The 27806-nt window shown below is 45.2% G+C and overlaps 1 protein-coding gene across 1 annotated transcript in view; it reads left to right on the top strand.

Annotated features, from left to right (window-relative positions):
• The window catches only part of LOC144593200 (piezo-type mechanosensitive ion channel component 2-like), a 482240-nt gene that overhangs the window by 255034 nt on the left and 199400 nt on the right, over positions 1-27806 (top strand). The window contains exon 4 of the mRNA XM_078398688.1: positions 18724-18766. Coding sequence (XP_078254814.1) covers positions 18724-18766 — 43 coding nt within the window. The remainder of the gene's footprint in view (positions 1-18723; positions 18767-27806) is intronic.

The raw sequence follows: 27806 nt of genomic DNA on the forward strand, positions 1-27806 counted from the left end.
TGGACATGTTAGAGGTAGGAAACGTTCCCAATGTTGGGGGAGTCCAGAACCAGGGGCCACAGTTTAAGAATAAAGGGTAGGCCATTTAGAACGGAGATGAGGAAAAGCTTTTTCAGTCAGAGAGTTGTGAATCTGTGGAATTCACTGCCTCAGAAGGCAGTGGAGGCCAAGCCTCTGAATGCATTCAAGAGAGAACTAGATAGAGCTCTTAAGGATAGTGGAGTCAGGGAGTATGGGGAGAAGGCAGGAATGGGGTACTGATTGAGAATGATCAGCCATGATCACATTGAATGGTGGTGCTGGCTCGAAGGGCCAAATGGCCTACTCCTGCACCTATTGTCTATTGTCTATTGACTAAGTATTACGAGATGGGCCAAAGGGCCTGTTTCCATGGTTTCCAGAGAAAAAGAATAATAACCTTACAAGACATCAAAACGATGAATTTCCATCTGCGGAGATTTTACCCATTCCTCCTGGGTCTCTCCTGCAGGATAACATATGGACGAACTAGCTTTAACCGTGACTCCCGAGCTCTCAGAGATGTGTCCAAATCAATGTATCAAATGCCTGTGACAGGCTCACAGAGTGTTACAACCTTAGGTTTGGCAACCTCTTTCACTGTTGGGGAAAGACAAAGCTCCCTGAGAAGTTTCTGTTTCTGCTAAGAATCCAGTCTACCCTTTCCGGAAAAAAAGTATTATATTTAAACTCAAACTAAGTTTAGCAAAAAGGAGTGAAAATGAAGACTGCAAACCGAGATGAAACAGTTTCTTTACTCGTTCGTTTGCAGGATTAGGGCGGCACAGCGTGCAGTGGGTAGAGCTGCTGCTTCACGGAGACCCGGGTTCAAACCCGACCTCGAATGCCATCAGCCTGGTGTTTGCACGCGCTCTCTGTCACCGCGGGAGTTTCCTTTGGGCGTTCCGGGTTCCTCCCACATCCCAAAGACTTGTAGCTTTGTAGGTTAATGGGCCGGGGCCTCTCGTAAATTGCCCCTAATGATAACTAGTGTGAACGGGCGATCGATGGACCTGTTTCCATCCTGTCTATCTAAACTAAATTAAACACTGGCAATATTTATCACTCATCTAAAACTGACTTTCAACTAAGGGTATAAGAAAATAACTGCAGATGCTGGTACAAATCGATTTATTCACAAAATGCTGGAGTAACTCAGCAGGTCAGGCAGCATCTCGGGAGAGAAGGAATGGGTGACGTTTCGGGTCGAGACCCTTCTTCAGACTGATGTCAGGGGGGCGGGACAAAGGAAGGATATAGGTGGAGACAGGAAGATAGAGGGAGATCTGGGAAGGAGGACAGAGGAACTATCTAAAGTTGGAGGTCGAAGTCGAACTAAGGGTATTGTGCTTCATTTCAGAGATGGACTACATTACTGAGAATCTCAGGTGGTCCAGACTGAATAAAACTATAAATATCCTTCTCCAAAGAAGATAGGAGACTGGACAGGTTTTCCCAATAATGTCGTTCTTGATTCTGCTGTACAATCTTTAGTTTCTTAATTAAATGAATTTACATTTCCAGTTGAATATTGAGGTTTAAACTCAAGTCACTCCATCTATATTAGATCTTTCAGATAACGTATTTAGTTTTTAGTTTTAGTTTTAGAAATACAGCATGGAAATACAGCATTCTCCCCACTGAGTCAATAGACAATAGACAATAGGTGCAGGAGGAGGCCATTCGGCCCTTCGAGCCAGCGCCGCCATTCAACGTGATCATGGCTGATCATTCTCAATCAGTACCCCGTTCCTGCCTTCTCCCCTTCTCCGATTTCTTCACATTTCCATTTACTCTTCACGCTGCCTCGGCAGGACCAACAGCATAGTCAAGGACCAGTCTCACCCCAGTCACTTCCTCATCTCCTCTCTGCCATCAGACTAGAGGTACAAATGTTTGAAAACGCACACCTCCAGATTTAGTTTTGTTTAGTTTAGTTTAGAGATACAATGTGGAAATAGGCCCTTCGACCCAGCGAGCCTACACCGACCAGTGATCCCCGCACATTAACACTGCCCGACACACACTAGGGACAATTTACACTAATACCAAATCCAATCAACCTACATACCTATACGTCTTTGGAGTGGGAGAGGAAACCAAAGATCTCAGAGAAAACCCACGAGGTCATGGGGAGAAGGTATAAACTCCATACAGACAGCACCAATAGTCGGGATTGAACTCGTGCTTCTGGCACTCCAAGTGCTGTAAAACAGCAACTCTATCGCTGTGCACCATGACAGTTTCTCCCCAGCTGTTATCAGGCAACTGACCCATCCTCTCACAGTCAGCGGTCCTGACCTCCCATTTACCTCATTGGAGACCTTCAAACTGCAGATGCTGGTACAAATCGAAGGTATTTATTCACAAAATGCTGGAGTAACTCGATTAACTGGAGTAAATTGGAGTCCTGAAACGTCATCCATTCCTTCTCTCCTGAGATGCTGCCTGACCTGCTGAGTTACTCCAGCATTTTGTGAATAAATACCTTCAAACTATCTTTAATCAGATTTTACTGGACGTCATCTGGCACTAAATGTATTCCCTTTATCTTGTATCTGTACAGTGTGGACGGCTTGATTGTAATCTTGTATAGTCTTTCTGTTGACTGATAGCACACAACAAAAAAGCTTTTCACTGTACCTCAGTACACTTGATGATAATAAACTAAACTAAACTAAATCCGTTCACACTAGTTCTCTTTTGTCCTACGTCCTCATCCACTCCCTACACATGAGGGGCGATTTACAGGAACCAATGAACAGACAAACCCGTATTATTGCAGAATGAATATCCTTAATTACTTTAACAAACTTGATTGAGACATGTTAATGAATACAGAGCTTAAATGGTAAAGATCATAGAGCCATTGCCAAATATTCATAAAACATGGACCATCAGACCTGAAACACACTTTACCCCAATCCCACACCAATCCCATCCTACTCTTATTATAAGAAAATAACTGCAGATGCTGGTATAAATCGATTTATTCACAAAATGCTGGAGTAACTCAGCAGGTCAGGCAGCATCTCGGGAGAGAAGGAATGGGTGACGTTTCGGGTCGAGACCCTTCTTCAGACTGATGTCAGGGGGGCGGGACAAAGGAAGGATATAGGTGGAGACAGGAAGATAGAGGGAGATCTGGGAAGGAGGAGGGGAAGGGAGGGACAGAGGAACTATCTAAAGTTGGAGAAGTCGATGTTCATACCACTGGGCTGCAAACTGCCCAGGCGAAATATGAGGTGCTGTTCCTCCAATTTCCGGCGGGCCTCACTATGGCACTGGAGGAGGCCCATGACAGAAAGGTCAGACTGGGAATGGGAGGGGGAGTTGAAGTGCTCGGCCACCGGGAGATCAGTTTGGTTAATGCGGACCGAGCGCAGGTGTTCAGCGAAGCGATCGCCGAGCCTGCGCTTGGTTTTGCCCATCCTACTCTTTATGAGGATGTTGCCAGGACCTTTACAGAGATGTTACCAGGATCCAGCGGTACTGTGTCACCCCAGCATTAGTTTTTAAATATCATTCATTTTAAAAACATTTTTCTTTCTTATTGGTCAATCTGACGACAGATTGCATTAAATTCAAGTTTTAGGGCATTCCTCCCATGATTCAGATTGAAATATAATGCAGATTGAAAGGCATCTATTCTGGGAGTTGCCTGCACAGATTGATATCGGGTGTAAGATGTGCTCTGGGCTACATTCCCCACGGCTGTGCTTTCTCCTTGGAAATCTCCTCTTGGATTCTCCTCAAGTTGCTTTTCCATCTGTTCCTCGTTCCTTTCCGTCTCAATTCCAAAGCTTCGCGCCATTTTGGTGCAGGTGACACCAAGCCAACAACTCAGCTGTAGATTTGCTTAAGCAGCAAGGTCTTGTTTGGGGGGAGATTTTCTTAAAAATGTAAAGCTGTGTTTTATATTTAAAATGAATGCATCTTGAATGAAACAGCTGTCGGCACTACCAGTGTAGCACACAAAGCAAAGGATTTACAAATGCACACCATTGGGGATATGGTGACTCCACCAACGAAAAATTCAGGGATTTATTTTGTCGTAATATGATTACAATTAAATAATTCTATCAAACCGTGTACTTTGGGAAATGAGATATACCAGATCAGCAGAAGTACAGGCCATCCTGCAAAAGTCCACTTGCATATTTATTTTCTGGACTGCTCTGAGGAAAATGAAACGCAAGCCTGAGTATATCAGATTTTCATTACCTGCAATTCTGATCCTGAAAGAGCCTTGAAGCAGTCAGCTGAGCCCCAGGTCCCAAGTGGATCAACAAAAGTTCAGTACATGGTTCAGGTTTCACGGATATGGTTTGTCCAGGGGTTAGTTTCTCGCAAGGGGACCGGCACCATCTGCAAGACCCTCCTTCATTTCCTGTGCCTCTGCTCTCAGTCCCTCTCCTCCAGGACAGACCAAAGGCTCAGATCGCTTGCAACCCAATGGTATACACATTGAATTATCCAATCTTAGGTAACTAATAAACTCCCCTCCCCTCTCCCTCCCCCTTTCTATTCCCCCCCCCCCCCCCCCCCCATCTCCCTCCCAGTGCTGCACCTGGACCCACATCTATTTCTCTACAACCCCTCCCCTTCCACCTACATTCCTTCCTCCAGCTTCACAATTCGCGACTGTTCAATCCTTCCGTCCTTTAATCTCTGGTTCTTGTCCAACCACCGCCCCTCCCTCCCTCCCCTGTGTCCACCTATCACTTGTGTAGGAAAGAACTGCAGATGCTGGTTTAAACCGAAGATAGACACAAAATGCTGGAGTAACTCAGCAGCTCAGGCAGCATCTCTGGCGAAAAGGAATAGGTGACGTTTCGGGTCGGGACCCTTCTTCAGACTGAGAGTCAGGGGAGATCCTCGATCGATCTTCCATCAATCACTTGCCAGACTTTGTCCTGCCCACACCTCTTTTCCATCTTTTTCCCCTTTACTGCAATCAGTATAAAAAAAGGCTCCTGACTCAAAGCACCACCTATAACGTTCTCCAGAGATGCTGCCTGGCCCGTTGAGTTACTTCAGCACTTTTTTGTCTTTTTACTTAAAGGTAGTAGTCCCCTACAAAGAGGCTTCTTTCCCCACAGATGTGGCCCGACCTGCCGACTATTTCCAGCATTTTCTCGTCTTGTTTCTGCTGTTTTGGATGACAGAGTCGTTAAACTACGTTTCTCTTGCCAAAAATGCTGCCTAACTTGCTGAGTATTTCCAGCATTTGTGCAGATTTTATTTTTGTGTGTAATGAATGATGTTGGCCGAGAGTTAAATGTTGGCTGGGTCACAGGAGACAACTACCCCGCTCTTCAAAACAGCACCATGGGATCTGTTGCATCAATTCCTGACAGGGTCTGGTTTAACATCTCATCCGGACGATCCCAAACTCCGCAGAGTTCTTGTTGAACTGGTCTGGGGTGTCAGCCAAATATGAGCACAAACTCTTCTAGCGTGGAACACTTAGAAAAGGAACTTAAAGTGTTACCAGCTGAGCTGGGACTGGGTCCCCTGGTATATGGTCTTGAGCACACGGTTTCCAAATTAATACAAAAGAAAAACCACAACCTTACCCACTGCCAGAAGATTCAATGATTCAATTCAATGATACGTTATGTTCACGTGTACCTGGCCACAGTGAAATGCTTTGTTTTGCATGTAAACCAATAAAAACACACACGTGTCACCACATTTCTGACACCAACAAAGTTGACTCCTCACCCCCCCCCCACCCCACCCCGCACGGGTCCCCTCTTCGTTCTCGGTGGCCCTTCGCCAGGTAGCTCTCGATGGCCCTTCTCCCTCTCCGACGACCCTTCTCCCTCTCCGACGGTCCCCCTCGATCTCCGACGTCCCTTCTCGCTCTCTGACGGCACCCTCTGCTCTCCGACGCACTCCTCACTCTCCAACACCCTCCTCGCTCTCCGAAGATCCCCCTCACTCTTCGAAGGTCCCCCTCACTCTCCGACGGTCCCCCCTCACTCTCCGACGACCCCCTTCACTCTCCGACGGTCCCCCTCACTCTCCGACACCCTCCTCCCTCTCCGACGGTCCACCTCACTCTCCGACGGTCCCTCTCACTCTCCGACGGTCCCCTCACTCTCCGACGGTCCCTCTCACTCTCCGACGGTCCTCCTTGCTGTCAGCCGGTCCCCCTCACTCTCCGACGGTCCCCCTCACTCTCCGACGGTCCCCCTCACTCTCCGACGGTCCCCCCTCGCTCTCCGACGGTCCCTCTCACTCTCCGACGGTCCCCCTCACTCTCCGACACCCTCCTCCCTCTCCGACGGTCCCCCCTCACTCTCCGACGACTCCCCTCACTCTCCGACACCCTCCTCCCTCTCTGACGGTCCCCCTCTCACTCTCCGACGGTCCCCCTCACTCTCCGACACCCTCCTCCCTCTCCGACGGTCCCCCTCACTCTCCGACGGTCCCCACTCACTCTCCGGCGGTCCCCCTCGCTCTCTGACGGTCCCCCTCACTCTCTGACGGTCCCTCTCACTCTCCGACCATCCCCCTCGCTCTCCGACCGTCCCCCTCACTCTCCGACCGTCCCCCTCACTCTCTGACGGTACCCCTCGCTCTCCGACCCCTCGCTATCCGACGGTCCCCCTCACTCTCCGACGGTCCCCTTCACTCTCCGACGGTCCCCCCTCACTCTCCGACGGTCCCCCTCACTCTCTGACGTCCCCCACGCTCTCAACAGAAAGTGGAGAGTGTGATGTTTGACAGATATCAGTTGCAGTATGTATCTGACAGCCCATCAGCGTGGTGATTTTTTTAGACCAGTTAAACCCTACAAAAGCTTTAGTTTGAGTTTTAGTGATACAGTGTGGAAACAGGCCCTTCGGCCCACCGTGTCCGTGCCTACCAATGATCACCCGTATACTATTTCTATCCTACAAACTTGGGACAATTTACAGCAGCCAATTAACCTACAAACCCACACTTCTTTGGAATGAGGGAAGAAACCAGAGCACCTGGAGAAAACCCACATGGTCACAAGGAGAACGTACAAACTCCGTGCAGACAACACCATTGGTCAGGATCGAACCCGGGTCTCTGGCACTGTAAGGCAGCAACTCTACCATTGTGGCACCGTGCCACCCACCATTTTTTTAGTTTAGTTTAGTTTGGAGATATATGACCTTATGGATTCTCACCGGCATGAATTATTAGAAGGTCTTGACTTCATATGAGCTAGGTTTTGCTTCTTTTGATGAAAGAGAATCAAGAGTAGAAAGAGAATAAATATCAGTTTAATTAGTATGGGTGTCAGGGGTTATGGGGAGAAGGCAGGAGAATGGGGTTGAGAGGGGAAGATAGATCAGCCTTGATTGAATGGCAGAGTAGATTTGATGGGCTGTGAGGCCTAATTCTGTTCCTGTAACTTATGAAACCTTCAATGTCGTTCAATTCTAGATTTTAGCTTTGCGTTCCTGTGTCAAACTCTATCGAGAAGTGCTCATTCCATCAGGAGCAACTTTGGTGATAGCTGTGATCATGATTTAAATCCCTTCCCATCACCTGCCCGAGATTGATAGAACTGTCATCCAAATGGCTTCCCTGAGGGGAAAATATGAGTTGTAGCGAAGATTTTTTTTTTCCAAGGTGATGGCATAATAAATAAAGGAAAGACTTGCATTTATAAAGCATCGTGTACAACCTTAACGTGTCCCAAAGCACTTTGCAACCAATGAAGTATTCCTGACAACCAACAAAGTATTTTTAAAGTGTAGTCACGAGGTCATAGTGATACAGCGTGGAAACAGTCCCATCGGCCCACCTTGCCCACACTGACCAACATGTCCCATCTACACTAGTTCCACCTGCCTGCATTTGGCCCATATCCCTCCAAACCTGTCCTGTCCATGTACCTGTCTAATTGCTTCTTAAATGTTGCAATAGCCCCTGCCTCAACTACCTCCTCTGGCAGCTCATTCCATACACCCACAACCCTTTGTGTGAAAAATTCCTATTAAATAGAATTCCTATTAAATCCCTTTCACCTTAAACTTACCTACTCTGGGCAAGAGTACATGGTACATGATAGACATTGTGCATCTACATAATCTATTCCTCTCATGATTTTATACACCTCAATAAGATCACCCATCATCCTCCTGCACTCTATGGAGTAGAGACCCAGCCTACTCAACCTCTCCCTGGAGCTCAGACTCTCGAGTCCTGGCAACATCTTCATAAATCTTCTCTGTACTCTTTCCAGCTTGACAACATCTGAACACAATAATCTAAATGCGGCCTCACCAGCGTCTTCTATAACTGCAACATGACCTCCCAACTTCTGTACTCAATACTCTGACTGATGAAGGCCAACGTGCCAAAAAGCCATATTGATCACCCTATCTACGTGCAACTACACCTTCAAGGAACTATGTACCTGCACTCCTAGATCCCTCTGCTCTCCAACACTCCCCAGAGCCCAACCATTTAATCTGTAGGTCCAGCCCATGTTAAACTTCCCAAAATGCAACACCTCACATTTCTCTGTATTAAATTCCATCAACCGTTCCTCAGCCCACCTGACCAATTGATCAAGATCCTGCTGCAATTTTTCACAACCATCTTCACTATATGCAATACGATCCACTTTTGTATCATCTGCAAACTTGCTAATCTTGCCATGTACATTCTCATTCAAATCATTGATATAGATATAGAATTAGACGACACTTGGGGCGGCACGGTGGCACAGTGGCAGAGTTGCTGCCTTACAGTGTCAGAGACCCGGGTTTGATCCTGACTACAGGTGCTGTCTATGTGGAGTTTGTATGTTGTCCCTGTGACCTGCTTGGGTTTTCTTCGGTTTCCTCCCACATTGCAAAGACATGCAGTTTTATAGATTAATAGGTAAAACGTCCCTAGTGTGTAGGATAGAACTAGTGTAGGGATGATTCAAAGGTTTCAAAGGTCTTAAAATTCTCACGGGTACCAATTAAGGTAGAGTGATATGCGAATTACCATACAGCCATGCCAAAAAAAGCAACAAGACACACAACTACATAAAGGTTAACATAAACATCCACCACAGCGGATTCCCCACATTCCTCACTGTGATGGAAGGCAATAAAGTCCAATCTTCTTCCCTCAATCTTCTCCCATGGTCAGGACAGTCGACAGTCGGGGCGATCGAAGCTCCCGCAGCCGGCGGTCGAAGCCCCCGCATCGGGGCAGTCGAAGCTTCCACGTCGGGGCGATCGAAGCCCCCGCATAGGGGCGGTCGAAGCCCCCGCGTCGGGGCGATCGAAGCCCCCGCGTCGGGGCTATCGAAGCTTCCGCGTCGGGGCGGTCGAAGCTCCAGCAGCTTGGAGTTCCAGAAGTCGGTCTCTGACCAGAGACCGCGGGCTCCACGTTGTTAAAGTCTACAGGCACCCGCGATAGAGCTCAGGGGTCGACCTCTGGCAAAGGGATCACGGGCTCCGCGATGTTAAAGTCCCACAGGCTCCCGCGGTGGAGCTCCAAAGTCGGTCTCCAGCCAGGGCCGCCAACTCCTTGATGTTGGGCTGCAGTGCGGACGGAGATACGATACGGGAAAAAATGCATCCCCGTCGAGGTAAGAGATTAGAAAAAGTTTCCCCCAACCCCTCCCCCCCCCTCATACCCCACATAAAACAAGCTAAAGAACACCAAAAACATACATTTAACACACACTAAAAAAAACAACGAAGAAGAAAGGGACAGACAGACTAGTTTGACAGATGCTAGTCGGCGCGGACTTAGTGGGCTAAGGGCCTGTTTCTACACTGTATCTCTAAACAAAATGAAAACTGGGTCAGGGAGGGAGATGACCAGTGCTAGCCAAAGGGTGGGAGAGGGGACATGAGAGGGGAGCAGGGAGGCTCAATAAAGGAGATGATTGGAATGGGGTAGTTGATGAAAGAAGCATGGGGCTTGGAATGGGAGAAATGGCCCGAGGATCTCAATAGTGAGTGAGGTTTAGTTTAGTTTAGAGATAAAGCGCGGAAGTAGGTCCTCCCGCCCACTGACTCCAACGATCACCCGTACACTAGTTCTATGTGATCTCACCATTGCATCCTACACACAAGGGACAGATCACAGCAATTTTCAATGTTCTGGTAAGCCTCTTCTGCACCCTCTTCAAAGTCTCCACACCCTTCCTATAACAGGGAAACCAGAGGACTTTACACCAGCATCAATATTACTCACCCTAAACAAAAAGATAAAAAGGAGAAATAGTTCCAGTTGTATAATGGCATTTTACTTCTAATTTTAGCAACAATGAATTATTAAATTGTGGTTACGATGATAACACTCGTGATCACTTGCATTATGCGCCATTGAATACTTTTTTCCGTATAAAATGTTCAGGAAGCAGTAATTTGGAGACTGATACAGCAAATGACAGAACCCTCAGGAAGTACTTTAGTTCCCGAAGGGCGATGTTAATGTTACTACAGTGAGGCGCCATCTCAAAATGAACCTGCTGTTTCATTTTCAAATGATGATGGATTTGCTGCACAGTTCCAACGGTTCTTGTCTCTCTTTGTTCTCTGTGATTAGTTTGGCTGAGTTATAATTGGCTGGGCAAAACCTAGGGTTTGGATCTGTTGCAACTTGATTGAACCAAAGCTGAATTGGAATAAGTGGTTAGAATTATTTTAACTGAAAATGATAGAGATTTTTCTATGGGGATTTAATTCTGATGTGTGAAATAACACAACATGAACAAAAGGTTTGGTTTAGTACGGACATCAGTAAAGAATTGACGATTGGAGCGGCACGGTGGCGCAGCAGTGGAGTTGCTGCCTTACAGCACCAGGGACCTGGGTTCCATCCTGACCATGGGTGCTGCCTGTGTGGAGTTTGTACGTTCTCCAGAGATGCTACCAGAGAAGGTAGTTGGAGCAGGTACTATCGCAACATTTAACAAACATTTAGACAGCTACATAGATAGGGCAGGTTTAGAGGGATACTAGACCAAGTGGACCCATTGGGCCCAAACCTCTCCTGCATTGGTGCAGCACCCTCTCCTTTCCCCCTCCCCGCTCCCCCCTCCCCCTTTCCCTCCTCCTCTCCATCCCCCTCCCCTCCCATTCCCTCCCCACCCCCTCCCTCCCCCTCCCCTCCCCTCCCCCTCCCCTCCCCCTCCCCCTTCCCCCCCCACTCCATCCCCCTCAACCCCCCTTATCCTCCCTCAACCCCCCCTTATCCTCCCCCCTCCCTCCCTCCACCCCCTCCCTCCCTCCACCCCCTCACTCCCTCCCCCCCGAGGAGATAGATTTAAACTTTAAAATGTGAATAACTTTAAAAATATAACACCGATTTCAATGAAAACTCTTCCATTAACACCAAAGGGACGACGGTGAGTAAGGTGGACCTAAAATTGTCACGCTATCGTGTACCGTTTTGGCTGTAGTTCAGGAACAAACAAACAAACAAACGTGAGTTTTAGTATATAGATGGGCCAAATGCAGGCAGGTTGGACTAGTGTGGATTGGGACATGTTGGGCCAAAGGGCCTCTTTTCACGCCATAAGACCCTATGACTTTATGACTCCATGCTGCCTGACCCCCTGTGTTACTTTAGCACTTTGTGTCCTTTTGTGCAAAACCAGCATCTGCAGTTCCTTGTTTCTACACTAAGAATTAATGATCGCTGTGTGTGGTTGGTGATATTATGGACTATTCCAGGTGTCACGAGAATGTTACATTTCAAATGTATTTTGTGGGTCCTGAGTTGGTACTAAGAAAAAATAATTTATTGAGATGCTGAACAGTTGGAGTTTCATAACTTTTGGCAGCTTTTGTACTTCATAAAATGCTGGCCTTCAAAGTTTGTTGGAATCATATTTATAAAAGTGAACTCACAGCGAAGATGTTATTAAAAGTCTTGATAAGTTATTAATTTACGACAAACTCTGAGAGTTGCCAAAAACATGTTGTCTTTGGATCAAGATTCTAGTAAGACAGCTTGAATGAGTTTGGTTTTGGTACTTCTTATTTTAGGTGGTAATAGGTTTTTAGTTTTAGAGAAACAGACTATTCAGCCGACCGAGTCCATGCTGACCATCGATCACCCGTTCAGACTCATTCTAGGTTATCCTGCTTTCTCATCCACTCCCTACACACTAAGGGGAATTTTACAGTGGCCAATTGATCTAAAGCCCGCACGTCTTTGGTTTGAGGGAGGAAACTGGAGCACCCGGTGGAAACCCATGTGGTCACAGGGAGAACGTGCAAACTCCACACAGACAGACGGACACAGACAAGGTCAGGGTTGAACCCAGGTCTCTGGCGTTGTAAGGCAGCAGCTCTAAGAGTTGCACCTCTGTGCCACCAAAACTCCCCACCAGCGTCTTGTCTAATATTAATAGCAATTTATTTTGCTCTGATATTTGGATGTATCTAGAAAGTAAAACCCAAACGCTAGAAACCTGTAATAAAATGTACATTTCCACTTAAACACAAAGGCCAAGTTACTGAGTAGGAAGGAGCTGCAGATCCTGGTTTACACTGAAGACAGACACAAAATGGCATGTTGGACTTCATAAAGAGAGGAGTTGAGTATAGGAGCAATGGGGTCCTTCTGCAATTGTACAGGGCCCTGGTGAGACCACACCTGGAATATTGTGTGCAGTTTTGGTCTCCTAATTTGAGGAAGGATATTCTTGCTGTTGAGGGAGTGCAGCGTAGGTTCACGAGGTTAATTCCCGGGATGGCAGAACTGTCAAATGATGAAAGAATGGAGCGATTGGGCTTGTATTCACTAGAATTTAGAAGGATGAGAGGGGATTTTATAGAAAAATGCAAAATTATTAAGGGATTGGACACGCTAGATGCAGGAAACATGTTCCCAATGTTGGGGGAGTCCAGAACCAGGGGCCACAGTTTAAGAATAAGGGGTAGGCCATTTAGAACTGTGATGAGAAAAAATGTTTTCACACAGAGTTGTGAATTTGTGGAATTCTCTGCCTCAGAAGGCAGTGGAGGCCGATTCACTGGATGCATTCAAAAGAGAGTTAGATAGAGCTCTTAGGGCTAGCAGAATCAAGGGGTATGGGGAGAAGGCAGGAACGGGGTACTGATTGTGGATGATCAGCCATGATCACATTGAATGGAGGTGCTGGTTCAAAGGGCCGAATGGCCTACTCCTGCACCGATTGTCTATGTATCCATGTATCTATGTAAAATGCTGGAGTAACTCAACAGGTCAGGCAGTATTTCTGGAGAAAAGGAATGGGCTTTTAGTTTCGACCCAAAACGTCACCTATTCCTTTTCTCGAGAGATGCTGCCTGATCCGCTGAGTTACTCCAGGATTTTGAATCAATCAAGTCACTGAGTTGGGTGCAATCCTGCAACTGGACAATCTTTCTTGCACTTTACAGAAGTGCCAACTACAACGTGTTGCTGTGATTGATGACGTTGCAGTTAAATTGGAAATCTAAATAGAAACACTCGTATTTCTCAAATTCAGCACATCCCAAAACACTTCACTGCCAATAAAATTCACTCCAATGGCAGTTACTTTCCCAATGCTTGAATGCTGAGTTTGCCCACATTGTTTCCACAAACTGCAATGTGAAAATAGCCAGATAATCTGTTTTAACATTAATAGGATCAAAAAAGCTGAGACGATCTCAGCTTTAAGGAAGACATTTTCCTTTTGTGGTGATTGTTCAGTGCATATGAAAGAGTTGCTTGTTCTTTCTACCTCTTAGTCTTTTACCCAGAGTATGGGAATCAAGAACCAGAGGCCATTGGTGAGGTTGTAGAGTTATGCAGCGTGCAAACGGGCCCTTCAGTCCAACTTGCCGATGCCTGCCAACACTAGTCCCACCTGCCTATATTTGACCCATATCCCTCTAAACCTGTCCTATCCATGTACCTGTCTAAATATTTCTTAATCGTTGAAGGTGGAAAGATTTATAGGAACCTGAGGAGCAACTTCTTTACACAAAGTTTGGTGGGTATAATGAATGAGCTGTTGACGGAGGTAGTTCAGGCAGGTACTATCACAACATTTAAAAAACATTTGGACAGGTGAATGGAAAACTGCGCGTCTTTGGAGTGTGGGAGGAAACTGGAACAGCCGTAGAAAACACACGCGGTTACAGAGAGAGTGGACAAACTCCGTACAGACAGCAGCTGAAGACAGGATTGAATCCGGGTCTCTGGCACGGTAAGGCAGCAACTCTGCTGCTGTGCCACCCTAATGCTCCATGAATTGCCACGATATTGTAAGCAATGCAAAAAACGATTAGTATAGGTCAGCATGTGCATGGTGGGCCGAAGGGCCTATTTTTGTGCTGTATGCCTCCAGTTCTACTGCTCTATGAATTGCCACGTATTGTAGGCTATGGACCAAGTGCCGGTAACGGGGATTAGCTTAGGTCGTCAGCATGGGCATGGTCAAGTCAAGTCAAGTCAAGTCAATTTTATTTGTATAGCACATTTAAAAACAACCCACGTTGACCAAAGTGCTGTACATCTGATTAGGTTCCAATGGAAAAAAAATGAAACATACAGTAGCACACAAACAGTTCACAACGCCTCCTCAATGAGCCTCAAACGCTAGGGAGTAGAAATAGGTTTTGAGCCTGGACTGAAAGGAGTCGATGGAGGGGGCAGTTCTGATGGGGAGAGGGATGTTGTTCCACAGTCTAGGAGCTGCAACCGCAAAAGCGCGGTCACCCCTGAGCTTAAGCCTAGACCGCGGGATAGTGAGTAGCCCCAAGTCGGCCGACCTGAGGGACCTGGAGTTAGAGAGGGGGGTTAGAAGATTTTTGATGTAGGGGGGGGAGTGTCCATTTAGGGCTTTATACGTGAATAGGAGGAGCTTGAAGTTGATTCTGTACCGTACAGGGAGCCAGTGGAGAGAGGCCAGAATCGGGGTGATGTGGTCCCTTTTACGGGTACCCGTCAGGAGTCTCGCTGCGGCGTTTTGGACCAGTTGCAGGCGGGACAGGGAAGATTGGCTGATCCCAGTGTATAGGGAGTTGCAGTAGTCTAGGCGGGAGGAAATGAAAGCGTGAATGATTTTATCTGTGTCGTCGAATTGGAGGAAAGGTTTGATTTTAGCTATGGTTCGAAGTTGGAAGAAGCTGGCTTTTACCACAGCGTTGACTTGCTTATCAAATTTTAATGCAGAGTCAAATATCATGCCGAGGTTTTTGACATGCGGTTTGACTAGGCAGGATAGACTTCCAAGACTGCCTGTTATCAATTTGATGGAGTCGGGGGGGGCCGAATAGGATGACCTCAGACTTGCTCTCATTTAATTGGAGGAAGTTCTGTGCCATCCAACATTTTATGTCCTCAAGGCAGTGTGAGAGGCTGTTTAAATTTGACTGGTTGTTGGGTTTCAGGGGGAGGTAAAGCTGAGTGTCATCGGCATAGCAGTGGAAAGAAATGCCGTGCCTTTGAATGATTTGGCCAAGGGGGAGCATGTATAGAGAGAAGAGAATGGGGCCTAGGATGGAGCCTTGTGGAACTCCGCAGGAGAGGCTAGCTGGAGCAGAGGAATAACTGCCTATGTTGATGGCGAAACTCCTATCTTTGAGGTACGAAGCGAACCAGCTCAGGGCAGTGACGGTCAATAAGGATGGTGTGGTCCACTGTATCGAACGCTGCGCTGAGGTCGAGAAGGAGCAGGATTGCACAGTCGCCGGTGTCGATGGCGAGAAGCAGGTCGTTGTGTACCTTCAACAAGGCAGACTCTGTGCTGTGGTGGGCTCTGAAACCTGACTGGAAACTTTCCAGGATGGTGTTTTGGTGCAGGTAGGGCACTAATTGGTTTAGAATTGCCTTTTCAAGGACTTTTGACAGGAATGGCAGTTTGGAAATGGGTCTGTAGTTGCTAGGCAAGGTGGGGTCTAGGTTAGGTTTTTTCAGTAGGGGCTGGACCACCGCGTGCTTGAAATTGGTTGGAACAGTGCCAGTGGCCAGAGAACTGTTGATAATAGAGAGGATGCTGGGACCGGCTATTGCAATGACATCCTTCAGAAGGGCAGTGGGGGCAGGATCAAGGGGGCAGGTTGCAGGTTTCATAGCGGAGACAAGCTTTGCAAGGGAGGATAGAGTGACGGGTTGGAAGCAGTCCAATTTAGATGAACAGACTAGTGAGACAGCTAGGTCACGGGTGGGAGGGGAAATGTTCATTCTAATGTTCTCAACTTTGTTGGTGAAAAATTTAGCGAATTCTTCGCACTTAGCAGGGGACCCAACTAAGCTGGTACTGGGGGCGGGACATATGACAGAGGTGGGCTGAAGGGCCTGATTTTGGCCTGCATGACCTTAGTTCTGTACTCAGAGTAGAATTCTTTTGATTGTGCAATTGACTATGGCAGGGGGAGTTTGAAGATACATTCTGCAGAGGGTTCAAAAGAAAGATTTGCAATGATGTAACATTCCTTTAATATGCCTTTCAAAATGTCCAGAGGACTTCAGAGCAAAGCCACTGTTACAATGCAGGAAATTAAAAATTATAATTAAACAAGAATTCTATTCAAACATCCAAATGTCAATGAGCTTTCATAAGCGAGGCTTTAAATGTACCCTTTGTTTTTGAGATCATGTGCAACAATATGCTACTTTGCAAAAGCTGGATGCAGCTGTTGAAATCAAAGTACCACTGAAGATCATATTTAAGCCAGCGGGCAATATTGAGCTGGCAAATTTCAAAATGAACACAGAACACTTTAATGGAAGAGTATTCAAGGGTGCCATGGTGGCTCAGCGCTGGAACTGCTGCCTTACAGCTTCATGTTTCAATACGCTACGGGTGCTGTCTTTATGGAGTTTGCACGTTCTCCCCGTAACAGCGTGGGTTTTCTCTGGGTGTTTCAGTTTCCGCCAACACTCCAAAGACGTGCAGGTTTGTAGGTTAATTGATTTTGGTGAAGATTGTGAATTGTCCCTAGTGTGTAGGATAGTGCGTGCATACAAGGTGATCACTGGTCGGCGCGGACTTGGTGGGCCGAAGGGCCTGTTTCCACGCTGTAAAGTAACGTCTATTGGCTCATGGCCAATAACATAAATCCAGGTTAAATTTGGTTGATTAAAGCATGTTGCTGACTGGAAGTTTCCAACTAGTATGTATTTGGTTGGCCGCTCCAGACAAAATATGTAATAGAGTTCCAAAGAAAGGTCTTTGACCTGAAAAGTGAACTGGCTTCTCATTCCACAGATACCCCTTGACTGACCAAGTTCTTCCAGTTTTTCTGTTTGGTTTCAGATTCCAACATTTGCAGTTTTATTAGATTTCCAGAATCTACTTGGTTTGACAGAAATTTTATCTGCCGAGCATTTGGGATTGCTGTTGAAAATAACAGTGAACCTGTAGCAAACACTCATAAATTAAACACAATTAGTTTAAACCATACAAACAATCCACTATATACATTGAAACAATTTAAGAGTCACCATCAATCTATGGAACTGATGCGTTATAATGCGAACAACTATATTCTGCACTCTGTATCTTCTCCTTTGCTCTATGTATTGTGCTTGAGTTTGACTTGATTGTATCTCTATATGTTATTTCTGATCTGTTTGGATAGCAAGCAAAACAAAGCTTTTCACCGTGCCTCGGTACATGTGACAGTAATAAACCTAACTCAATCCATTGGGCAATTGCAGCTATCAAAAAAATAACATGCAGTTCTGCTATAATGTAACAGTTGCGTTCCTAACAAATCTCGTGTTATAGAAAATCATGCTATAAAGACAATTGGGTCAATGGGGAAAAAGGAACTAGAGAATGTTATCTCACAATGATAAGGTTATTTTTCCTGCTGGATTTTCCAAGTTCTTTACAGTTTATTTTTGTCACTGCAAGCTAATAATACTAAAGGCTGCAAGTTGCATTGTTTAACAGAGTATCATTGCACAAGTGTCCATGGAAGTGATTGCTTGTTCATTTCAATGGTCACCCATGGTTAAAGTAGTAGCTGAGTTGTTAAGAGACAACGATGTCTAATTACTGTGGGGAGGTTACATGGAAACACATTTTTCCCCTTGACTGTTTAAATCCTTTTTTCTGCTTCTTAATTTTCAGAGTAACTTTTAAATGGTTGTTTTTTATTCACAAAATGCTGGAGTAACTCAGCAGGTCAGCAGATCCTTCCTTTGTCCCGCCCCCCTGACATCAGTCTGAAGAAGGGTCTCGACCCGAAACGTCGCCCATTCCTTCTCTCCTGAGATGCTGCCTGACCTGCTGAGTTACTCCAGCATTTTGTGAATAAATACCTTCGATTTGTACCAGCATCTGCAGTTATTTTCTTACATTTAAATGGCTGTCTAGTTCCCAATCAAAATCATGCTATAACCAATTTGGCCCGTGTGATGTAAAAAGTGTTTCCTGTGGGTCCTGGCCTGAAACGTCACCTGTACATGTTCTCTGGGTATGTTGCCAGACCCGCTGAGATACTCCAGCATTTTGTGCCTTTCCCTGATTCAATATGCAAGTCATGTGATGGAAAACAAGCCCGACAGCAGAACTACCTGTACTGAGAAAAATGTTGTTGGTAAAATATTAGTGGGGTAATGAAGTGTTACCGTTGAAAATGTTATTGTGCAAAAGAAAACAGCAGGCTTATAAGCTGCATAATCACATGGTTCCATGTGAATTGCGATTGCAATTTTTTATTTTATTGCATTTTGTTGAACCCTCCACACAAAAACTATCATAATTAATTACCTTATGCTTTTTTTAAACAGGTTCAGACTGGGAAAAGACCTTCAGGCAGATAGGATTTGAAAGGTGAGTATTCCTTACTTCCATTATTTTTCTAGCAAACTGAAAATCTAGCGCTGGTGACTTTACAATGTATTGTTTGGTTATTAATTAGTTCATTTTAGGGTAATGTTTACAAGCCAATTAATTTTTACGACATCAACTGCACAACTGCATTTATGTGCAAATTAGTTTTGTGCTGTTCCTGATGCTCAGCGCAAAGCAAAAATTACTTCTTATAACATTTATCTGATAAATAAAATCACAATTTGCAATTTATAATTCATCAATAATGAAAGATGTAAGTCTTCTGACTGGAAGACACAAGTCTGTTGAGAGAACACAATCCGACTTTGTCTCTGTACAGAGCAGACTTTCGACACTTTAGAGGCGGCACGGTGGCGTTCCAGCGCCAGAGACCCAGGTTCAATCCTGACTGCAGGTGCTGTCTGTATGGAGTTTGTACGTTCTCCCTGTGATTGCATGGGTTTTCTCCAGGTGCTCTGGTTTCTCTTCACACTCCAAAGATGTGCAGGTTTGTAGGTTAAATGGTTTCTGTAAATTTTTCCGAGTACGTGGGATATAACTAGTGTACGGGTGATCACTGGTCAGCACAGACTCGGTGGGCTGAAGTATCTGTTTCAATGCTGTGTCTCTAAATTAAACTAAATATTAGCTCAGGATCTCTCATCCTAGATCCTCAATCAGGCTCTAGCACCGACCGGGTGGAAATCTGTGTTTTGTGGAAGGTAATTTCAAATCCCATGCTCCAGACTGCAAACAGGTCAATGTTAGCATGTAATCAATTTTGTAAGTGCTACGAACAGAATTAGGCCATTTAGCCCATCAAATCTACTCTGCCATTCAAACATGGCTGATCCATCTTTCCCTCTCAACCCCATTTTGCTTTATGCATAGAAAGTTCAAAGGCCCTTTAATATATTTTATTGTCACTGTATAACTTTAAATTTACAGCAGTGGATTATAGAATTCGCAAAATTACAGCATAGGAGAAAGCCGTGAACCAAGCATATTGGTGAGAATTTAGTTTGGAGATACAGTGTGGAAACAGGCTCTTCAGCCTAGTGAATCCGCGCCAACCAACAATCACCCACACATTAGGGACAATTTACAGAAGCCAATCAATCTACAAACCTGCACGTCTTTGGAATGTTGGAGGAAACCGGAGCACCCAGAGAAAACCCACGCGGTCACAGGATGAACTTGCAAACTCTGTACAGACAGCACCCAAGGTCAGGATCGAACCCCTCTTGCACTGTAATACAGCGACTCTACTGCTGCTGCACCATGCCGCCCTTTTCCCTTACGTCGATACATGTGGCAATGTAGTATCATTGAACCATTGAGACGTCGAACTATTGATCCTAATCCCATTCCCCCTGTTTTAACTGGATGACCCATTTAATATAATTGCACTGCGAGTGTCTTTCTAATGCTTTCTTAGTGATGTGAATGAGATAGGATATGCAATTCCAGCAATATATTTCATTGCCTTGAACCTGTGTGAAATACTTTTATCCTGAGCTATGTTCGTGGTTTAGTTATTATGTTCTAGAATCTAGATTCAGACCTTTCACCTTGTTGCTGAACAATGAAAATAATCTTAAACAGTGGATTATTTTATGCAAGAAGAACAGTAAGTGCTTAAAAGCTGCCTGTAAAGCTGCAGCAAGTAAGAATTTCATTGTTCCAGTTCATGTCAGGTGTATATGACAAATAAACGCTCTTGATTTTTGACTCATGGATCTTAGTTCTTGACTCTTGGAAATACAAGGATGTTGCCAGGATTCGAGGGCCTGAGCTTTATAGGGAGAGGTTGAGCAGGATAGGACTTTAATCCTTGGAATGCAGGAGGATGAGGGATGATCTTATACAGGTGTTCAAGATCATGAGCGGGTTAGATAGCACAGCGTCTCTAGTCCAGAGTAGAGGAATTGAGAACCAGAGGACATAGATTTAAGGTGTGGGAGGAAAGATTTAATAGGAACCGGAGAGGCAACGTTTTTACACAGAGTGCTGGGTGTTAATGGAACGAGCTGCCGGAGGAGATAGTTGAGGCAGGTACTCTCACAATGTTTAAGAAACATTTAGACAGGCATATGGGTAGGATAGGTTTGGACGGTTATGAGCCAAACACAGGTAGGTGGGACTAGTGCGGATGAGGCCATTTGGTCGATGTGGGTAAGTTGGGCTGAAGGACCTGTTTCCATGCTGTATCACACTATGACTCTAAATACTGAGCAGGTCAGGCGGCATCTGTGGAGAGAGGAACAGAATGTATGCTTCCAGTCAACAGCCCTTCATTAGTTCCGCATGATACGGATCTGAATTGAAGAGCTACAGAACAGAAACATCAGTTCCATTTCTTTTTCCACTTATGCTGTCTGATATGTTGAGAATTTCCGGCACTTTTTAGACAATAGACAATAGACAATAGGTGCAGGAGTAGGCCATCCAGCCCTTCGAGCCAGCACCGCCATTCAATGCGATCATGGCTGATCACTCTCAATCAGTACCCCGTTCCTGCCTTCTCCCCATACCCCCTCACTCCGCTATCCTTAAGAGCTCTATCCAGCTCTCTCTTGAAAGCATTTTTGTATTTTAACTCCGTTTTTCACCTTGTGCAGTTTTTCGCTTTTCTACTCTTAAGCAATATTTATTATTAAACAATGAGACCATCTTGAATCCATGAACTCTTTTCGAAGAGGGAATAAATTGGAATAATGCTAATTAATACTTTTGCAATGCGTAAATTAAAATTTGTCGAATGAAATATCTGTTGCTGTAAATCACGTGCGTTTCCATTTGATGTGGCTCAGCGGTAGAGTTGCCGCGTTACAGCGCCAGAGGCCTGGATTCGATCCTGACCTCGGGTGCTGTCTCCACGGAGTTTGTATGGTCTTCCTGTGACCACGTGGGTTTTCTGCGTGTAGGGTTTGTAGGTTAATTGGCCTCTGTAAATTGCCCCTAGTGTGTCGGACCGAACTAGCGCACGGGATGATCACTGGTCAGCATGGACTGGGTGGGCCGAAGAGCCTTGTTTCCGCACTATATCTCTAAGCAGGACTAAATAGAGTGACTCACTAGTGCGAATGTTCTTATTTTTCCTCTGAAATAGAATAGCTCAATGCCTGATACATCACCTCATAAAATGACAACTTACGACTGACTTTCATGAAGAGTAATGATTATGTGCTGAAGGCACTTCACTGAATGAGGAAAGTGAAGGCACACCACTGAATCCTGCCCACATTTTAGTACCTCCTCATACTAAAACTGCTGTCCTTAAATGGTCAGGCAGATCCTTATTCTTCTCTGGTGAATCACTAGACACACTCTGGCCAGAGAGTTTTTGGGCTCTAGCTTCTTGGAAGTATTTAAGTTGAGGAAGAGAAATCTTTGAAGGTTTGGGGGATTACGGCTTATGGGACAGAGTCATAGTGTCATACAGTGTGGAAACAGGCCCTTCAGCCCGACTTGCCCACGCCGACCAACGTGCCCCATCAACACTAGTCTCACTTACCTGCACTTGGCCTATATCCCTCTAAACCTACCCTGTCCATGTACCTGTTCATATGTCTCCTAAATGTTGTAATAGTACCTGCCTCAACTACCTCCTCTGGCACCTCATTCCATCTATGCACCACCCTCTGTGTAAAAAAAGTTACCCCTCAGGTACCTATTAAATCTCATCATCATCATCTCATCATCACCTCATCTTAAACCTATATCCTCTGGTTCTCGATTCACCTACTCTGGGTATAAAAGACAAAAGACTCAGACCTGCACTCTTTTTCACATTCTTCTGGGAGAGTGGTTTTTCGAGGGAATTTCGGAGATTGGCGTCTCAGCATCTAAATATATGCCGACCAGTGGTCAGATCTGGGGAGGAGGAATGGGCGAGGGTCATAGAATTGGAAAAGTCTCAGAGTGTTAAAGGGTCAGAGGAGGTTGCAGAAACGGGAGTGAATGGGAAGCTCAAAGCCCATCAAGATGTAAACTGTGAGAGAAATGAACGGAAGAGTGAAGCAGAGAAAGTAAACTACAGGTGAACTACAGGTCAGTTGAGATGGTCCATATCCCCACCCCCACCACCCCCCACCCCCTGCAATACAGACAAAATCCCCCCCGAAAGTCCCTCCGAAAATGCCTAGGCCGGGTGAGGTACCCGATCTCCACCTCATGGGGATTCCTGCGCCAATCCCTGGGTCGAATTTGCCGGGCTGAGCTTTGAAACACCGACAGATCCGTTCCCATAGCCAACATTCGTGGCAGACTTTGTGGGCTGGTATCCCCCCCCCCCCCCAAGCCTGTGAGCTCTGATGGTCGTGCAAAACCAGAAAGGCTCTGGAACCATCGTGCCGGAAAATCAGCGTTGGTGGACCTGTATTGAATTATAGTCTTCAGTACGCACAAAAAAAAGGTCATTTGAGATGTTTGACGTGAAGGAGAATTGGAGTGGGAAAGATGAAGACGTGCAATATGATGGAAACGAAAGAGAGAACCAAGTCAGATTAAAAATTGGATGTGAATTGGAAGTTTTAACATAATCATACATAGATTACAGGAAAGTGACGAAAGAAAGTGCAATATTATCCACTGAATTGTGAAGTGTTACAGCATATCTGGCGAGCATACAACTGCCATTGGCTCGATTATCGTAGTACTGAGGAAAAAGTCATTTTTAACTGGATCGTCATTAGATTGAAATATGCAAAATGCAGAAATTAATGTTCTGTGAGTGCGCAATTTTATGATGTGTTCTCCTGGATTAAGATCATCCTTTAAACATTTTCAATTAGTTTGAATTTCAGGAACTGAGTTTTTTACAGCTGTTGGGATTATGATGTGTCAGGTACAGTTGAGCCAGCTGCTGGTTCGTGCACCCCCTCGTGAAAGTGAGCACATCGGTCCACACTCTCCCTCCAATCTAGTGGCAAGGGACTCCGGGTGCTGTCTGTACGGAGTTTGTATGTTCTCCCCGTGACCACGTGGGTTTTCACCGGGAGCTCTGGTTTCCTCCCAAAACATCACCTATCCAAGCTAATTGGCCCAAGTGTATGGGGATGGTATCAATGTGAAGTTGATTGGGCAGGTTGCATTTAAGACACTTTTAGATAAGCACATGTAATTGCAGGGAAATGGATTATGTGCAGTCAGATAAGACGGTCTTGGCATTATGTCTACCAGGGGCATTGTAAGCTGTGTGCTGTACTCTTCTACATTCTATGTGAGTGAGAGTACGTCACAGAAAAATGTGAGGAAATGCGATTTTGGAAAGCTCTGAGAGATAGTCTTGACCCGATGGGACGAATGGTCTCCTTCTATGCCATGAGAAAGAATAAAACACTGCAAAGACTTAATAAATCATGTGGTGTCTGTGAAAAAATGGAATTGTTCAAAGTATAACATCTTTTGAATCAGACGAATGGGGAAAGATTTCGATTTTTTTTTAAATGGGAACTTGTGGGGCAACTCTGTTACACAATGGGCGGTGGGTGTATGGGACAAGCTTGCAGAGGGGATAGTTAAGGCAGGTGCAATAACAACAATTGAAAAACATTCAGATGGGTAAATGGTTGGAAATGTTTCGAGGGGTGTGGTCCCAACACAGTTAAAACATAGCTGAGATGGGGCATATTGGTTGGCATGGACAAAGATAAACCAAGTGTATACAAAACTATCAAAGGCAAAGACAGGGCAGATAGTCAGAACCTTTTTCCCAGGGTGTAAATGCCCAATACATGGCAGCTATAAGGTGAGAGGGGGGACATTTTATGGGGATGTGCGGGTCAATTTTTTTAATACAGAGTGTAGTGGGGCCTGGAACATATTGCCAGAGGTGGCGGTGGAAGTAGATATGATAGTGGTGTTTAAGAGACTTTTAGACAGGCACATAGGAGTGCAGGGAATACATGGGTATGGATCATGTACAGGCAGATGGCATCATGTTTGTGGGCCGAAGGGCCTGTTTCTGTGCTGTACTGTCCAATATTCTATAAAGCAGAGTAGTGCAGGAACTCCCTACAATGTCCTTTGGGATGGGTTGGGTCAATGGGCCTCTTCTATAACTCGATGTCTATATCAGTTAACTACAGAACGTATTACTCTGGCCGAGAACTGCTACGTTGCTTTGGGGATTTGTGCTTTTCTTCAGGTCTGTGATCAAAGTCTGTTAATCCTTGCAGCTTGCATCTTTCCAATTTGAAGTTGCTTTAGAGTAGACTTGTAGGATTGCTTCCTTGAAAACAAAGGTTGCATTGTACATGGTGTGTGAATTCATTTTGAAATAGTCCTTGTGTATAAGTACTAACACGTGGCATAAGATACTGAAAATATATGTAACAAAGTTTGGACTTGAGACTTTAGACTGTTGCCTCTCAGAAAAAAATGTTGGAAAGCTTTTTTTCATGGAAGTGATGCCCTTTTATTTTATTTTTCTTTGTTCTGCCATTCGCTGAGAAAAGTCAGAGGCAAGGCGAGATCACGAAGTTTTCAAAATCGTAAAAATAAAAAAATAAAATTGCTAATTCTGGGAATCGTAGAAACCAAGCTGTGAATTTCAAATCTGCGCTGCTTTTGATTACAAAACTCAAAACATCACAAACTGCCTATGTAGAAACAGAGATCTGCAGATGCTGGTTTATACCAAAGATAGACTCAAAGCATTAGAGTAACTCAGTGGGTCAGGCAGCATCTCTGGACAAAAAGTATTTTCTAGCTTCCAGCTCTTCACCTCCCCCCTCCAAACTCCTATGTTCATGTCTGAAGAAGGGTCCCGACCCGAAACATCACCCATCCCTTTTCTCCAGAGATGCTGCCTGACCCTCTGAGTTACTCCAGCACTTTGTGTCGATCTTCCATCTATCACTTGCCAGGCTTTGTCCTGCTCCCACTTCTTTTCCAGCTTTATCTCCATTGCTACAATGAGTATAAATAAGGGTACTGAGATATGGACATGTATGTTGCTTACCACTAGCAATTTTCTTGCCCTTTTGTGCTGCACCGTGAGATGGACAAGGTAAACACAGATACGGTTAATAATTAGGATGGCAAATGGGACAAGTATATAAACTTCTGAGAGGCACAGGCAGCTAGAACGTCTTTCCCAGGGTGGAAATGGTAAGCACTAGGGAGGATAGAGGGCAAAGACTTCCCCACCATCAAAGATATCTATAGGAGGCGTTGCCTCACAAAAGCAGCCAGTATCATCAAGGACCCACACCACCCTGGCCACGCTCTTATTTCACACCTGCCAGCCATGGGGAAGAGGTTATAGGAGTCTGAAACGCATGACCACCAGGTTCAGCAACATACATGTCCATATCTCAGTACCCTTCTTCCCAGCACCTATTAAGCCATTGAACACTACAATAAAAACTAAACTGCCTTGGTTGCATTAGAGACTTGTTTTAAAAAAAAATATTGACATTTTTTAATAATCTACGAGTATCGCGTTTACAGACCTGTTACATTGCCGCAAGCGTGAATTTAACTTGTTCCGTGAATTTAATTTGTTCCGTGAATTTAATTTGTTCCGCCATTCAATCATGGAATCATTGGGAACACACTTTTGGGAACACACTTTTTTTGGGAACACACTTTTGGGAACACACTTTTTTGGGAACACACTTTTTTTGGGAACATACTTTTGGGAACACACTTTTTTTGGGAACACACTTTTGGGAACACACGTGGCAATTAAACGCATGGATATTTTAAAGGCAGAGATAGATAGATCTTTGATTAGCATGGGTGTCAGTGGTTATGGGGAGAAGGCAGGAGAATGGGGTTGAGAGAATGGGATAGATTAGCCATGATTGAATGGCGGAGTAGACATGATGGGCCAAATGGCCTAATTCTGCACCAATTACTTATGAACTTATGAACTTGACTCTCTTGGGGTGTGTGGGGTGAGTTTTTTTTACACAGAGAGTGCTGGATGCCTGGAACACATTGCCTGTGGGTGGTGGTGGTAGTGGAGGCAGATACGAAGTGACATTTAAGAGGCTTTTAGATAAACGCATGGATATGCAGGGAATGGTGGGATAGGGACCGGGGGGGTTAGTTTAACTTAGCATCATGTTTGGCATGGACAATGTGGTCTGAAGGGTCTATTCCTGTGCTGTACTGTTCTGTGTATGTTGGCCGTTGTTGCAAAAGGGTGCAGTGCATAAGTAAGGAAGCCTTGCTTAGATTGCTCAGGGTTTTGACACGTAAATTAGAGCAATTTGTGCAGTCTTAGGTTTTTATTCCTAAGGAAGGATATACTGTACTTGTTTTGGAACCAGTACAGTGTAATGTCATAGTCATAGAATCATAGAGTGTGGAAACTGGCTCCTAATCCCAACTTGCCCACACCAAGCTACACTAGTCCCACCTGCCTGCGTTTGACCCATATCCCTCTAAACATGTCCCATCCAAGTACCTGTCTAAATGTTTCTTAAACATTGCAATAGTCCCTGCCACAACTATCTCCTCTGGCAGCTTGTTCTATACACCCACTACCCTTTGTGTAAAAAGATTACCCCTCAGGTTCCCATTAAATCTTTCTCCCCTCACCTTAAAGCCACGAGGAGACTTACTGTGATGGATGTTTCTTATTTTTTGTTTTGTGTTGGTTGGGGTTGTGTAATTGCTTATTTTATTGCTCTTATTGTTGGACTGTGGGTGACGAAATCTCGTCCAAAAGACTTGTTTTTTGGATGATAAATAAAGGTAATTCTGATTCTGATTCTGAATTCTGAATTCTGACATCCTCTGCTCCTCGATTCCCCTACTCTGGGTAAAAGACTCTTTACATTTACATGATATATTCCTCTCACGGTTTTGTACACCTCTATAAGATCACCCCTCATCCTCCTGCGCTCCAAGGAATAGATTCCGGGCCTGTTCAACCTCTCCTGCGCAGGCAGAGGAGATTAGTTTCACTTGGCATCATGTTTGGCTTGAACATTGTGGTCCGAAGGGCCTGTTCCTGTGCTGTACTGTTCTGTGTTCTGTGTATGTTGGCATTTATTGCAAGAAAGCTTGCTTAGAGTGCTCA

This window comes from Rhinoraja longicauda, chromosome 4 (assembly GCF_053455715.1).
Source record: "Rhinoraja longicauda isolate Sanriku21f chromosome 4, sRhiLon1.1, whole genome shotgun sequence".
NCBI lineage: Eukaryota > Metazoa > Chordata > Chondrichthyes > Rajiformes > Arhynchobatidae > Rhinoraja > Rhinoraja longicauda.